At 33.5% G+C, this 15,958-nt stretch overlaps 1 protein-coding gene across 2 annotated transcripts in view; it reads left to right on the top strand.

Moving 5' to 3' along the window:
• The first annotated feature begins 9,793 nt into the window (after window positions 1–9,793).
• Window positions 9,794–15,958, top strand: part of LOC127153510 (metabotropic glutamate receptor 7) — a 252,815-nt gene continuing 246,650 nt past the window's right edge. Inside the window, exon 1 of one of the 2 annotated variants that reach the window (XM_051094594.1) lies at window positions 9,794–11,421. In XM_051094594.1, coding sequence (XP_050950551.1) covers window positions 10,942–11,421 — 480 coding nt within the window. In that variant the 5' untranslated portion in view covers window positions 9,794–10,941. The remainder of the gene's footprint in view (window positions 11,422–15,958) is intronic. The other variant, XM_051094593.1, reaches the window with a different exon arrangement.

The raw sequence follows: 15,958 nt of genomic DNA on the forward strand, positions 1-15,958 counted from the left end.
GGCCAAATGTTACACAAAGCTTATATAAAAACCACTGTTAGTACTAATTACTTTGATATTTTTATACTAGGATTTGAGGTGTGCAGCCAGAAATGTTGTTATGAGCTTTAATTATTATTATTTTTTTTATTCTTATACCTTGTAAATTGGATTACTGGAACGTTTGTGGTAGTTTAATAAAGCTATGAAGCAGAACTCTGGCATTGAAAACCACACTGACGCTATTAAAAATAATGTTTTTTTTTTTTTTTTTTTTGTTTGGAGAATCTTCACATAGTGATGACAGCTGTCAAATAAATACCTAAATAGGTAATTAATTGAAAGGAAACTATATAGTTTTATGTATGTAAGAAAAACTCCAGTTTCTTAAAACTCTGAGAAACTTTTTGATAGTATTTCAGACCGCTTTGCTTCCACAAAATGCCCATTTGCATTAAGATGATGTTTTTAATCATTTTAGTTCTCTCTTTCGGACAGCTGAGTATATGAAATAAACAAAAGCAGTCGATACACGGCCATTCACTGCTTTATTTTCCACATTTCCCCACTAATGGACTGTGTTTTGGTGTAAAAGAGGGATGTCCTTGTTTAGGGATTGGGTTTGTCGAGGGTTTCCCCAGGTCCTCATCAGCAGCAGCAGGACATGAATTGGTTACCTGCTGTTTCCTGTCAGCGGCTGAGCTGTGTTAAAGAGGTCTAAAGTGATGAATGATTCCACACTGGCTAGTAAAAGCAATCTTTCTCATCCAGCGCTTATTAAACTGGGAGGCCGGCATGTTCGTCTCGTGGGTGAAACTGACTGTCCAGGAAAATGCAATTCGTTAAGACTGTGCATGTGCTGCCAGTTGAACTACCAGACCTCTGGCTTCCCTCAACAAATATTGATATGAGCAATTATTTGGGAATTTGAATAGTTAATAGGTGTATCTTCTAATTAATTTGCTAACATGAATTGAGTTTTAATCAGTTGAAAACCCTAATTATTTCATTTTATTTGGTAGTTTAAGCCTAATTGCTCTAATTGTCAGGGGGGGAAACTGAGGTAAATTGAAATTAGAAATTTTTCCTTTTCAAAGTAGTTTCACATAGTCTATAATGTTTAACTAAATAAATTAATAAGTATTTGTAGAGATTTTTGAAATATATTTATGCATATATTTGTTTGTGTGTGTGTGTATATATATGTGTGTGTTACAGCAATAAATTAAATACATAAATACAATCTTAATATTTTATTTAATGCAGTGACAATCATCATCATCAAACGTTTATTTTATTTATTTATTGTTTGTTTGTTTAAATCAACATTAAATAATTGTGACTTAAAAAATGTAATTAAATTACAAGATACACAGATTTAATAGTAAAATCTACAAATAATTGCTCGTATTTAGTTGTTTTATATATATATATATATATATATATATATATATATATATATATATGTGTATATATATATATATATATATATATATATATATATATATATATATATATATATATTTTTTTTTTTATTTAAAAGATAGATGAATGAATGAATGAAATAATAAATAAATATTATTAATTTTGAATTGAGGCTATAAATGAGAGTTTTCACTGGTTTAAAAAAAAAAAAAAAGTAATTAAATTACAAGATACACAGATTTAATAGTGAAATCTACAGTGAATTGCTTGTATTTATTTGTTTTATTATATATGTATTTAAAAGATAAATACATAAATATGATTTATTTATTTATTTCAATTGAGACATTAACTAATTGGGAGTTTTACTGGATTAAAAAAGTTAATCTAATTAATTACAAAATACACAGATTTAAATGTACAGCTAATTGCTCTTATGTATTTGTTTTATTATAAATTTATTTGATTGTTTAAATAAATAAGTAATCATATGTTTTTAGCAAACAAGCAGACATTCAGACAGACAAAAATGAATGAATGAAAATAAATAAATAAATAAATATAGTATTTTCAGCTCCTTTTAACAAACAAACAAGCATAAATAAATAAATAAATAAATAAATAAATAAAAATACTTATTTAAATTGCAACAACAAATGATTAGTGATTTCACTGGGTTAAAAATGAATCAAATTAATTAGAAGATACACAGATTAATTAGTCAAATGTACAGCTAATTGCTCTTATGAATTTGTTTTATTATACATTTATTTCTCTGTTTAAATAAATAAATAAATACATAAATAAATATTTTTGCTCCTTTAAACAAATGAACAAGCAGACATGAATGAATTATTGAATGAATGAATTAATAAATAAATAAATGTTCTCAGTTCCTTTAAACAAACAAACCAGCAGATAGATAGATAGATAGATAGATAGATAGATAGATAGATAGATAGATAGATAGATAATTATCAAATGGGATTTTACAAAGACTATCAATATGGAAAATGAGTACACTGGAAAAAAGCTAATATATATATATATATATACTGTATATATATATATGTATATATATATATATATATTATATTATTATTATTATTATTAATAAATAAATCAATCATATTTTCATAAATATGTATGTATGTGTTTATTAGTTTATTTTTTTTCTTTTTTATTTGTTTGTTAATCACCTGGATGAAAATGACAATGTTTACAAAATTTGTATTGACTGAAATACAAGGTAATATTGTTATATAAGCATGCTTTTAGTCAACATTTAGTAATCGAACTCTTATTTAATTAATTAATTTAATATAATAATATATAATATCATTATATTATATGGTGGGAACATGAAAATGTGTAATAGTAGAAATAAAACATTTCTACACTAAAAATGAGTGTAATAGTACAAAATACTTGGTGGCCACTTTTTTTGTTATCAGCTGCAATTCAATTAAACTTCACAAAGATCAGCTGATGCTTTTTCACTGAACCTATTTGGGTGGGGAAAAAAAAGGAAGGAAAACCCTGAAGAACAGAACTGAGCTCAGGCTGCTCGAGGAACACAGCAGCGCTTTCACTCTCGATGTCCCCATTCCTCTCCTAAGACACTTTTGGCTCTGCGCTGTGCTATCTAACAATACTCGAAGAACTAAATTATCCTGTTACAGTTGTGAGCAATGGGGTGCCGGTGGAGCGCTGCCAGCAAACTAACTAGCTAATAAATAGAAAAGGGGCCTGCCAGCGCTGTGACGGGGACCTTAAAACAGGTTTTCTTGATTAATTATGCTAATACATTACGCTGTAGTTAACTGTCATGACGATGATCAGACGTCTCCCTATTCATGTTGATAACAGCTTAATTAAATTAGCACTTGAGGAGGATCTCCAGTCCAAACAGCCTCTGGGTCACGGTTATGGATGTATTTTCTACCTCAGCGATGATAAATGCTTGAGTTGGATACGGATACCTGCGGGAAGTGTCAATATGTAATTTCATCCGGGCGTATGTAATTTGTATTACCGTGCTAATCCTGAAGGATGGCGGCGGTTATTATTATTTTCTATGGTTTTGCATAATTTCTAAATAGATGATTCGAAGGTGGCAGTAATATGACATCCGCGGCTATAGATCACGCTTTGCAATCATCGATGTGTGTGGCTTATTGATAATTTAAGGCAAGGAAAAATTCATTCCTGCCTTATAAATGTCTGAGTGTGTCACATGACTGTATTATGAATAAATTAAATCCATATCTTACAGGGAGTTTGTGATTACAGCCACTTTGGATTCAAGTCGCATGAAATATTAAGTCTTGTAAGTATTACGGAAGCATGCTTTTAAAAGCGTACACTATAATGTCCAGAGTTTCTATTTAAAGACAATGCGGTGCATTATGCTGTAGAAGGGGGACGTTGACTGCAAAAGTTGTGTGGCCATTACCGAGAACTATTTTAATCTAATTATATGTTGTACAGTATGTAGAAGCAGTTAAATAATGGCCATTTACAGCTAAATGGTTTCTATCTGATGTATGTTTTTTCTTGATCTAGAAGTATTTGCTTGGTGGTAGTTCACCCAAAAATGACAATTCGGCCATCATTTATGTACCCTTATGTTGATCTAAACCTGTATGAATTTTAGGGCTGTCAAATGATTAATCGTGATTACTCGCATACAAAATAAAAGTTTGATTTTCCCTTATATATGTGTGTGTACTATGTGTAATTATTATGTATAAATACAAACAAATTAATGTATTTCAGAGAAATATGTTATGTACAAAATATTTTTATTTATATATAATATAAATTCTATAAAAAAAAATATAATAAATACATAGACTTGTAAATATTTCTAAAATATATACATGAATGTGCTTGTATTTATATATGCATAATAATTACACACAGTACACAGATATATATTAGGTCAAACTTTTTTTTTGTATTTGACTTTTGATTAATTGTGATTAATCATTGGACAGCCCTAATGAATTTCTTTCATCTGCTGAACACAGAAGATGATGTTTGAAGATTGTTAGCAACCAAACAGTTGCCGGTAGCCATTGACTTCCATAGCGGTTTGTCCATACTATGGAAGTCAATGGCTACCATTGACTATTTGGTTACTAACATGTGTTTAGCGGATGAAAGACATTCAACACATGCAATCTGATGGTGTGTGCACACCAAAGGTGAAGCGAATATTTGCTGATACAAACATTTTCTGATACAACCGAATCACTGATCAGCTGATCGCTGATTGGCTTTGCGCAACAATGTATCATGCAAATTTTCTGCTCAAATTGAAATTTTATCAATTTGCGTGGTAGACCTGATCGAGGCGCATAGAGTGCGTTCGTATCATTTGTGTAATTTGGTGAATTTGCGTCTACACTGTAAAAAAAAAAAAAAAAAGAAAAAAAAAATGTTGAGTCAACTTAAACTTGTTACCCTGCTGTCTTAAAATTTTAAGTTCAGTCAACTCAAATAAGTTTAGTCAACTTGAAATGTTAAGCTGTACTAAATGAAAACTTATATTAAAATATTTGAGTTGACTGAACAAAAAATGTAGTTTGTTAAACTTAAACCTGGGTTTGTTACCCAGCTGCCTTAATTTTAAGTTGAATCAACTCAAATATCTAAGTTGTCACTTAGCATAATTAACAAATTAACAAATAAATAATTAAATATGCTTTTGGTGTGCACACATTATAACCAGAGCTGGGTAGTAACTGATTATGCAATCTGGATTACGTAATCAGATTTAAAAACAAAAAATAAATAGCAAATAAGAACTTGTAATTACTTGTAAAATTACGTTTTAAAAATACTTGTGATCAGACTACAGTTATTATTATTATTATTATTATTTATTTATTTATTTTTTTATTGATTACATAGTTACATAATATTCGCACAACAGCATTAAATAATTAATAATTTATTGTTTCCCCCAATTCCTCTTTTTCATCTTTTAAATTTCCCTTTCTAAAATAGCCTAGCTCATGTGAGCACTTAAAGTCCAGTTTTGTACATATTCACACGTAGACTTGTCATTAGTCAGGTGACGACACAGTATTTAACCATTAGATTTGCAATAATCATTTCAGGTTTAAGAAATAATTCAACTTTGCATAAACTACTGATGAACACATTCATTTTTATTTGCATTAGGGCTGCACAATTAATCGAAGGCGACTGTAATGCGCATTTTTTCAGTAAAGCCAGTTGTGTAATCAGTAGTAAATCTCCAACAGGTGCTTTCAGATGGAGCAGCATTTAGTACAGAGCTGTAATTCACTAAAAAGATACGCTATATTACGTTCATTATCGCAGACAATTTATTTGCGTGATTATGATTAAAACGAAATAACTCCTCAGCTGTTTGCGTAGCTTCTCAGTGAACTACGGCTCTGTGTAGAAATGCTGCTACATCTGAAAGCATGTGAAAATACCACATTTAATAACATGTTTTTACTCCAAACTCAGTTCATAACATCAGTCGAGTGTTTGAAATAAATCCTTCTGTGAGATGGTGTGGCTTTTTACACAGAATAACGCATAGTATTCATAGTATTCTAAGCAGTGATAAAGGCATCGCATTATTATATACTGTATTATAACGAAAATTATAATAAGAACTCTGATAAACCATTCATTGTCATAGTCGTGTGTTTATTAGTCATGTTGAATCAATGAAAGCAGTTAAATCTTCTGTTTATTGATTGTGATTTCCTGGTTTCTTCTTCAGGTGTATTTGGAGTTTCTGTGCGAGAGCACCCTCTGGCCTTCGGATGGAGATTTATTGCTGATCACAGAACCGTGTGTCACTGAAAAGTACGCATGACAATCGCAGCTTTTGATTAATTGTGATTTTTCATTTCGATTTGTTGTGCAGACCTAATTTATATTATCACTCAGAATGCTACTTAGCAATGTATTTCTATGTCTTTGGAAGGCTTTTGTCTTTCAAACTCATTAAAATGCACAAATGCACAAATGCATGTTATTTCTTATTTACATGTAATGCAGACATTCCCAAACTCTTTGTCATCTGAACCTCTTTCACCTAATATATGTACTTGAAGTACCCCTGAAATTTTAAAATAAATATTTTAATAATTAAATATCATATTTGCATGTTCACTGGTTCTCTGGCATTGGTTATGGTCTAATGACATGCAAGTAAACAAATAAAATATTTCTTCTTCTTTTTTTTTTTTTTTTTTTTTTTTTTTTTTTAGTAAGTCTTTAATTTTGATTATTATAAAAATATTTTATTTTTCCATTTGTATGATTTAGTTCATTGCTAGCTTTTCATTAAACTCACAAACCCCCTGCAGGGGTCACTTTTTTAATGGCAGTGAGCGCATGCATGTGCTGAAGTTCAGTAGCAAATATGGTAAAGTCAACAGAGCTCTCACAAAAGCTATAGAGAAGAAATAGTTTTATTATATTGGAAAGTGTAAGGCTACATGAAAATTTTCAAGACATTAAAAGTTCATAGACACACCACTGGAAGCCTTATTCCTTAGTTTAAAGTGTGTTGCACCCAACAATATTATAAAATGGTTGATCTGAACAAGTGAGAAAAACCTATAATGTACAACCAAAGACTTGCAGGATGACCCAACAAAAAGAGGAAAAACATTTCAATGCAGTGTATAAGAAGAACACTAAGTATGGCCTTCATGTTGAGGCATCTTGCCCAATTACCACTGTTGAGCAAGAAGAACAAAAAGGCAGACTTGACCATGCTAAAATTCATTTGGACAGACCTGTGGAGTTCTGGAAGGATGTTTTATGGAGTGATGTGACCAAACTGGAACTTTTCGGACTTATGGATCAGCAGTATGTTTCGTGCAAAAAAGGCAAAGCTGATAAGCAGAAGAACAGCATCTCCATCGTCAAACTTGGAGGCGGATCAGTCCTGTTATGGAGTTGTTTTATTGTAGCAGGAAGTGGAAAACATGACCGTATGAAGGATATCATGGATGCTTTGAAGTATCAGGCCATTTTGGCAAGAATTGTGATGCCTTTGGTGCAAAGACTGAAGCTTACGATCAATAGACTTTCCTGCAGGACAAATATCCCAACATATACTGTAAGCATCCAAATCTACTTGTGCTTGCTTCAAGAATCAGTCATAAAATATTCTCGAGTGGTCTGTTCAATCTCCAGAATAAATTCTCATTGAAAATATTAGGTTGAATTTAAAGAAAGCAGTGGCAATGTAAAAACCAAAGATTATCAGTGATCTGAAAGCTTTTTCAGGCGAGGAATGGAATAAGATTGCAGTAGAGCGGTGACAGAAGCTTCTAAGCACTTCCAGGCAGCGTTTATTGGTGGTTTTAAAGAATAAAAGATTCTGCACCAAATTTTACTTTTGGGGGTTGAATAATTTTGAACATGAAAATTTAGAGCCAACTAGATTTTTTTCTTCATTATACATTCTCAAAATTACTCAAAAGTGTATTCATAAACTTTCCCCAATAGTGTACTGATGCCTTTGTTGAATTGTTTTCACAAAATGTTGTTCTCTGCAGCAAAATGCCAATTTGAACTTCATTCGTCAAGTTATAGAAGGTTCAGTTCGATTTTTAAAGGCAGTTTAATATAATTTAAGTTGAAATGGACTTGTACAGCCAAACTGATTACAGTTTACTTAAAAATGTAAGAAAGCAATTGAACTTTTTAAGCTGAAGTTAGTGAGCTTTTTACAGTGTATTGAAATAAAGCCATTTGAACAATGTTAGACACGTAATAAGAATAATTAATAAATAAATAAATCATGCACTTATCCTCTGCTTTAACATGTTTCTTAATCTAACAATACGAATATTTCTCTACTATTTTCTCTGCTTTTATCGTCAAGCCTCTTTGACAAGCATCACATCTATAGCTGCCTGACTATATAACATTTATATGAAAGTGCTGAAAACTTAATACAGCTGTGTGAAAGACTGCATGCTTATTAAAATAACAAGGAAAAAAGGAAGGTTTTAAACAACTCAATCTCATGATATTTCTGCAGCTCATTGAGTCTAATAAATGTCACATAATCAATGCACTTCAGTGTTTTACTTCAGTAGTTTTCTTATCTTTTGTTTTCAGTACACTTGGTTTCAGACAATGTATCTTGAATGTTTTTCTTCAGGCAAGGTTATTCTAATATTTATAACTTTTAGACGTATGCCAGTAGATTAGCATAGACAGGAGGCAATGTAAGGTTAACATGGGTACATGTCTGTCCCTCACTGAAGTGCACTTGCCTGTGTCACCACAAACAAATCAATATGAATCTGAACACTGTCTCATGTCTTTGACTAGCAGGATGCAGTAGATCAACAACACTACTGAATTTCATAAATAATCCGCACGAGTCATGTTTTTGCACGTCTGTCCTTTTTGGAAATAAACTTTTCACCTCAGTCTCTGCCACACATTCACAGGTCTACAAAATGAAGTCTGTGTGGGCTACAGCTTGTCAAATTGTCTTTTGAGGACACACTGTCCCCAGATGTGCTAATTCTGACAAAACCATTCCTCAGGGATGTTCTCAAAAGTAAAAAGATACAACCTGAACTTATGAGAAAATGCAACTGTTTAAGTTAAAGTTTTAGGGCGGTTTCATGAATTTGTATGATTTGATGCATTAAAAAAAAAAAAAAAAAAAACCAAATCCCAACCCTAAAATGTATCGTCAGTTGGGGCATAAGAATTAAATGTCAACAAATTGCCATCCTGTTTCTGCAGTGGAACGATTGTCGCTTTTCTCATAGTTCATGTCTCATAATTCTGAATTAACATGATTATGAATTAACACCACTTTTAGGTTTTGGGTTAGTATGTAATATATTTTGTTATTCTTATTAATTGTTATTCTCATTAAATTGTAATTACTGTATTTATTTTAGATGTAGTATAACAGATTCCTCCATGGTACATGTATAAATGCTATAATTTCAATAATGTGTGAAATATATCTGGACAAAATGTCCTCAGTAGGGTAGTAAAAAACACTTACGCCTACATTTTGGGGAGTAGCCAACAGCCCCCACAGGAAAAACGGGTACTAAGTAATGTCTTAATGAAAATGTAAAAATGCTTATGCTTGTCTGAGGGTTTGGTTTAGAAAATGGAACATCACTTGCGTTAGCATCATTAGCTCAATATAAAACAATTTATGTCAGTGGAACTTCCTCACTATAATAGTATAACAAACGTGTGTGTGTGTGTTTGTGTGTGAGTGAGAGAGAGAGAGAGAGAGAGAGAGAGAGAGAGAGAGAGAGAGAGAGCACTACTGGGGCGGTAAAATCATGAATTGATGTTGACAGAATTCATTTCCTCTGTCAGCCACAGTCGCTGCATTCAACAGGAAAAACAATGCGAGTCTCTAGAGCTGGAACATATTCCATATTAACCCACATCAGTGAAATAATGTCGCGCGGAATGCGATTTCGGTCGGAACACAAGTAGATGAATGAGGAGTTGATCCAAATATGGTTAAACGTTTGAGAAGCCTTTCTTTATCTATTACGGCGAATGTTAAGGTGAAAATCTTTACAACGTTAAACCCGCATTCAACTACCGCGAGCTTCGAAACCGACGTTGGAAACTTAGTGAGATCTCCATCTCAATAGCTCCCTCACAATTAATCGTTGAGTTTAATGACTGTATCGCGTTATGATTCGCCTCACATGCAGAAGCGTATTTTCTTTGAGGGCTGACCAGGATGAGTAACACGACATCGATCGTGCGTTGAGTCATTTGACAAATCCATATTTGATTCTGGGTGGAGAGAGAAAGAGAGAGGGAGAGAGAGAAAGAGAGAGGAGGAGACACGCGGGCTGTCTTCTTGTCTCTTGTGAGGATTTTCGCAAGACCAAAAGACGTATCACCGCCTGAGCTTGCTTTCTTTCTCTCAAATGTAATAAGCAGCACCTGCTCCGAGCGAAAAAAAAAAGAGCCTCAGCGAAGTCCGCGATGGGAGGATGTTACGGATATCTCACCTGACATCGATTCTCTGCAACATTTTTCTCTGACCGTTATCCGAGAAGCGTCATTCAGAGCGAAAACTTTTTTGCCGCCTTAATTTTTTTAAAAATAAAATCCGTTAAAACTCAGCCGCGATGGTTTTACTGTGGCGTTATGACATCAGCGTGAATCGGACGCGTTTTAGTCGAATATCGCTGTACTTTAATGCGTTTTGCGAGTGTTTGATTTAAGGACAAGTCAGAGAAAGGTACTGTACGTATTTTGCTTTGTTTCTCTGTCTTTTTTCTTAATTTAAAGAAATAATGCAGAATATCTAAGCAACAAGCGTCGCCATACGATGCGCACTTTCCCAAGGAATAACGCATCCTTCTTGCGCGGTGTTTTTGGAGAAAACCTCAACGTATTCCCACACCAACCTTACTTTGAAAAGGTCTATGGCCGTTACTGAGATCGAATCTGGTTTTGTTTACCTATAAATACTGTGAAAAGTGCCTTTTTTCTGTTTCCCAACGACAAGGAGACATGGCTTGCTTTCCATGGCGGGTATTTTGGATAATTCAAGCGCTTGTGGATGTGACACTTTCGCAGGAAATCTACGCGCCTCATTCCATCAGAATTGAGGGGGATTTGACCCTGGGTGGCCTTTTCCCGGTCCATGCCCGCGGGGTCTCCGGGGAACCGTGTGGAGATATCAAGAAGGAGAACGGGATACACAGGTTGGAGGCGATGCTTTATGCATTGGACCAAATCAACAGTGACGACGAGCTTTTGCCTAACATCACTTTAGGCGCTCGGGTTTTAGACACATGCTCGCGAGACACGTACGCGTTGGAGCAGTCGCTTACTTTTGTGCAGGCTCTCATACAGAAAGACACGTCGGATGTGAGGTGTACGAACGGAGAGCCGCCGGTGTTCGTTAAACCCGAAAAGGTGGTCGGAGTCATAGGGGCTTCGGCGAGTTCAGTTTCTATCATGGTCGCAAATATACTGCGACTGTTCCAGGTGAGTCTGAGCCGAAGTACCCAACAGTAGCACATCACATGTGCTGGAATGAGTCCCTGCGTCATGGTTTCATGTCATTTCACCCCGTATGATTACATGACAGCTGATTTATGAGAACGCATAATGCCTTGAAACGCTGCATAAAACAGCGGAACATAATGACGGTTGTTTATGTATGGAAAAGCATGCTTTGTTTTTGCAATCAGTACTGTAACCAGAACAGGTTGTTAGTCGTAATCAATGAATCGATCAAGCATCGACTCTTTACACCTGCAGAGTGGCTTTCAACAGCGTTCCTTCCTTTGTCTCTCCATCCATTTTCAATTTCAAAGTAATTTATTGATATTCTATTCTGTTCTATTCTATACTATTCTATTCTATCCTATTCTGCTGTAATATCTTCATAATAATGGTAAACTAAAATGTCATCAATGCCTTAAAAATAATACAATTATGAAAAAAGTACAAAATTATATTTTTTTTATCATCTTCCCTCCTGCTGTTGCTCCAAACAGACAAGATGTTAAAACGCTACAATGAAACGGATAGGCTTGCTCATTCAAACAAATTTGTGAATTAAGATTTAGCTTTCTAGAGGCAGATTACTCTTTAGATTCCGTATATACAAGCTGTTTGGCATTCTGTTGGTTTACCCACCTAGCTAGCTCATGTCTGCATTGCAATAAATAGTTAATTTTGTTCTCTCTGTTCCCACAACACTAAAAAATTACAGTCAGATTATCTCCAAAGCATGTGTTTTGGCAGATCCAGCCCGGGCTATGTTGAGAATGTGTAAAAGATCTGAAAACAAATGATCTGGAATGTACAATAAGCCACGCATGAGAATACATACAAACCCCAGCATAATTAATCGGAATCAATCCTTGTAGGGCGTAAATTAACTAGTTGCAGTAACCAAAAACGTAAATGCATCCAAACATGGCATATGAAGAGATAATTGTATCCCGCCCTTTAGTTCTGAAGTGTGTGATTAACCATACAGCAATTAAAATAGTAACAGTCTATACAGTTGCCTGTAATGATGTGAGAGGATTATTCAGCCTTATCTATGTTCTGCATCAGAGATAAACAAGGCTAATGACATCCCACTGGTGTACTAGGATGATTCAAACCTCATTCGTCTCCAGAATTTTTTGCTCTGTTTACCAAGGATGTTTTTTGGTTTTCCGCGCAAACATAGAGGAAGTATAACATCGCTAAACCTTAAATCCATGTTATGAAACTTTGAGAATGTTCCAGATTTAGTACAAGGTCTATTTGTTGTGTTTTGTCTATACAGAAGATAGTTTTGGTTGTCTTGGTTATCTACAATGGAAGTAAATTGGTCAACACTAAGAATGTAAACCCAATAAACCATATAGACTCATTGGATAATTAACCAAATGTAATTCAAGACTGAACTAAAAATTAAACCATATAGAACAGTAGTTCCACTACTACATAAAAAAAAAAAAAAAAAAAAAAAAATGGCATAGAAACAGTTTTAATTCAGAAATTGCTAGTAAATTTTATTAATTACAATGAAATGGCAAGTAGAACTTTTAATTTAAAAATCTTTTATTTGCAACTTCGAAAAAAAAAAAACGGTTTTACACTGTAAAAAATGATTAAACATTTAGTAAACATTTGCATCACATTCTGCTGGAATTTTCCCAAAACAATTCCATCTCAAGTTGTGCATTGGTGTCAGATGTCTTGATGTCATAAATCTGTTTACCGCTAACGTGTTACCTCGTTTGCTTTTAATGGCCTAAACAGTTAAATAAAATGTGCAATTGTGACATTATTCATGTCAAACATCTGCCGAGCACTTTGAATTGTTACCGTTAGTTTACCTTAAATATTCACAACCATATTGTTTTAACAAGACCTGCTTTGTGCACTACAGAAGCTCACAATATGCAGACATAGATTAAATAGTTGCTCATGTTGCATTAATAATTTTACAGTAGCAGACATGAGCTGCAAGCACTCGCATGTGAAGCTGCAATATTTATGTTACTTTCTTCCAGCTTCCTACCACACAGCTAATGGCTAGAGCGGTTTCAGCAAACCTCACAGATCTGTTCTGAGAGCTTGACTTTTTGCCCTACATGGACTATTTAGAAAGTATTTACGAAAATACACCCGTACACATGGGACGTAACGCCAGCCGGCCTGTGTCACAGACCCTCGGTCTTGAGCATTAAGAAAGAAATTTAAAGCCCATGTTGTGGCCCGCTAGCCACCTGCATCCTTTCAGAAAAGTGTTTGCTTATTTCCCTATGGCCTCTCGCTTGCTCTGAGTCTCTGACTGTTTTTATATGCTCCAGGGCTGGGATTTCACAAAGCTCTTTCCGAACGTGATGAGAGCTGGGGTGATGAGACTTGATGTGAGGAGGGCGATCCTCTCTGACACAATTCATGAGGCGTACAAACGGTTTTACATTCTCCACCTCAACACATTTTGACTTAAAATGCTTGTGACGCTACAGGCCCCAAATTTCATTCTGTTTTGGCAGAGCTCATGATATGCTATTACTTTAGTCTTTTACTGTTTGTTTTTAGCAGGAAAGTGTTGGCGAGTACAAATCAGTACATGGTCTGCAATTGTACCTCAAGTCAAAGGTGTCTGGGTTTGAAGTCAACATTAAAAAAAAACGATGCTTTTTAATTTTCCTAAATAACATTACTGGTCATAGAAGGGACATTGTGATAAAATTGCAAAACTGACATCTTCAAACTTCAAATTTCGAGATGGAAAGGTTTATTTAGAAATTGAAACTTATATAGTAAGATATAAAAGTTAATTATGAGATCATATTTATAAGAAACAAGGCTGTATTTTCAAGATTGAGTCACTTTGTTAGATTTCAAGTCAAATTTTGAGATATAAAGTTAAAAATGTGTAATGGCATTTTCAATCTCTAAGATTAAAACTTTTACTTTGAGATTAAACTTAAACTTACACTTTTAAACTTAAACAATTTGCATTTCAGGAGCTAAATATCATGTCATCGGGGTGGCTTAACCCGCGGCAACAGTGTTATCCCAATTCCATGGGAAAAGCGCTAACTGGGCAACACTGATTGTAAGACATGTTGAATCAAGTTCAATTGTGACGTATGAAATCGTATTTACAAAAAACTGAACTGCATTTATGAGATAAAGTCACATTTTGGGATGCAAAGTCAAAAATTGCATCTTTGAAAAATGGAATCTTTGAACTACAAATGTGGCTCGTCACATTACGAGATAAAAAGCTCCACTTTGAGATTTAAACTCACATTATGAAGTGAAAAGTAGAATTGTGAGATATAAAGTTGTATTTATGAGAAACAACACTGAGGTAAAATCATATTGTGAGATATGAAGTCAAAAAATCTCATAGTGGCATCTTTGAGTTTCAAAATCTTCCATCAAATTATTCGACTAAAACTCTGCTTTCAGATTTAAACACACACTGTGATTATAACGTTAAAATGTGAGATGTAATGTATTTATAGAAAACAAACTGCGATTACAGGATTGAGATACAAAGTCAAAAACTGTGTAATGGCATCTTTAAACTTCCATCATCTTCCATCAAATTATGAGATAAAAAGTTTTTATTTTTATTATAAATATGTATTTATAGAAAAAAATGTGATTACAAGATAATCATATTGTGAGATATAAAGTTGAAAATTGTGCAATGGCATCTTCGAACATCGAACGTGAAGAATCTTCCATCAAATTATGAGATAAAAAGCTCCACCTTGAGATATAAATTCACATAGCGAACTTCAAAAGTGAAGAATCTCCCATCAAAGTATGAGATAAAAATCTTCACTTTGAGATTTAAACTCTCATTGCGAAATGTGAAGTTATATTGTGAGATATTAATTTTTATTTATAATAAACAATACTGTCATTGTGAGATTGTGAGATATAAAGTAACAAATTATAAAATGCCATCTTCGAACTTTGAATTTGAAGCATTTTCTCATCAAATTATTTGATTTAAAGTTCCACTCTGAGATTTAAACTGAAATTGCGAAATATAAAGTTGAATTTACAAAACGGCAATTGCGAGATAAAGTCACATTTTTGGGTATAAAGTCACATTTGTGACCCTGGACCATAAAACCAGTCTTAAGTCGCTGGGGTATATTTGTAGCAATACCCAAAAATACATTTTTTCTTTTATGCCAAAAACCAATAGGAAATTAAGTAAAGATCATGTTCCATGAAGATATTTTATAAAATTCATACTGTAAATATATCAGAACTTGAGTTTTGATGAGTAATGTGCATTAAGAACTTCATTTGGACAACTTTAAAGGCGATTTTCTCAATATTTAGATTTTTTTTCACCCTCAGATTTTCAAATAGTTGTATCTCGGCCAAATATTGTTCTATCATAGTTTATTTATTCAGCTTTCAGATGATGTATAAATCTCAAATTTGGAAAATTGACCCTTATGACTGGTTTTTTGGTCCATGGTCGCATTTGAGATATAGTAAAAAATGTACTTTTTACAATGTAAAAAGTAAA

Source organism: Labeo rohita, chromosome 22, assembly GCF_022985175.1.
Source record: "Labeo rohita strain BAU-BD-2019 chromosome 22, IGBB_LRoh.1.0, whole genome shotgun sequence".
NCBI lineage: Eukaryota > Metazoa > Chordata > Actinopteri > Cypriniformes > Cyprinidae > Labeo > Labeo rohita.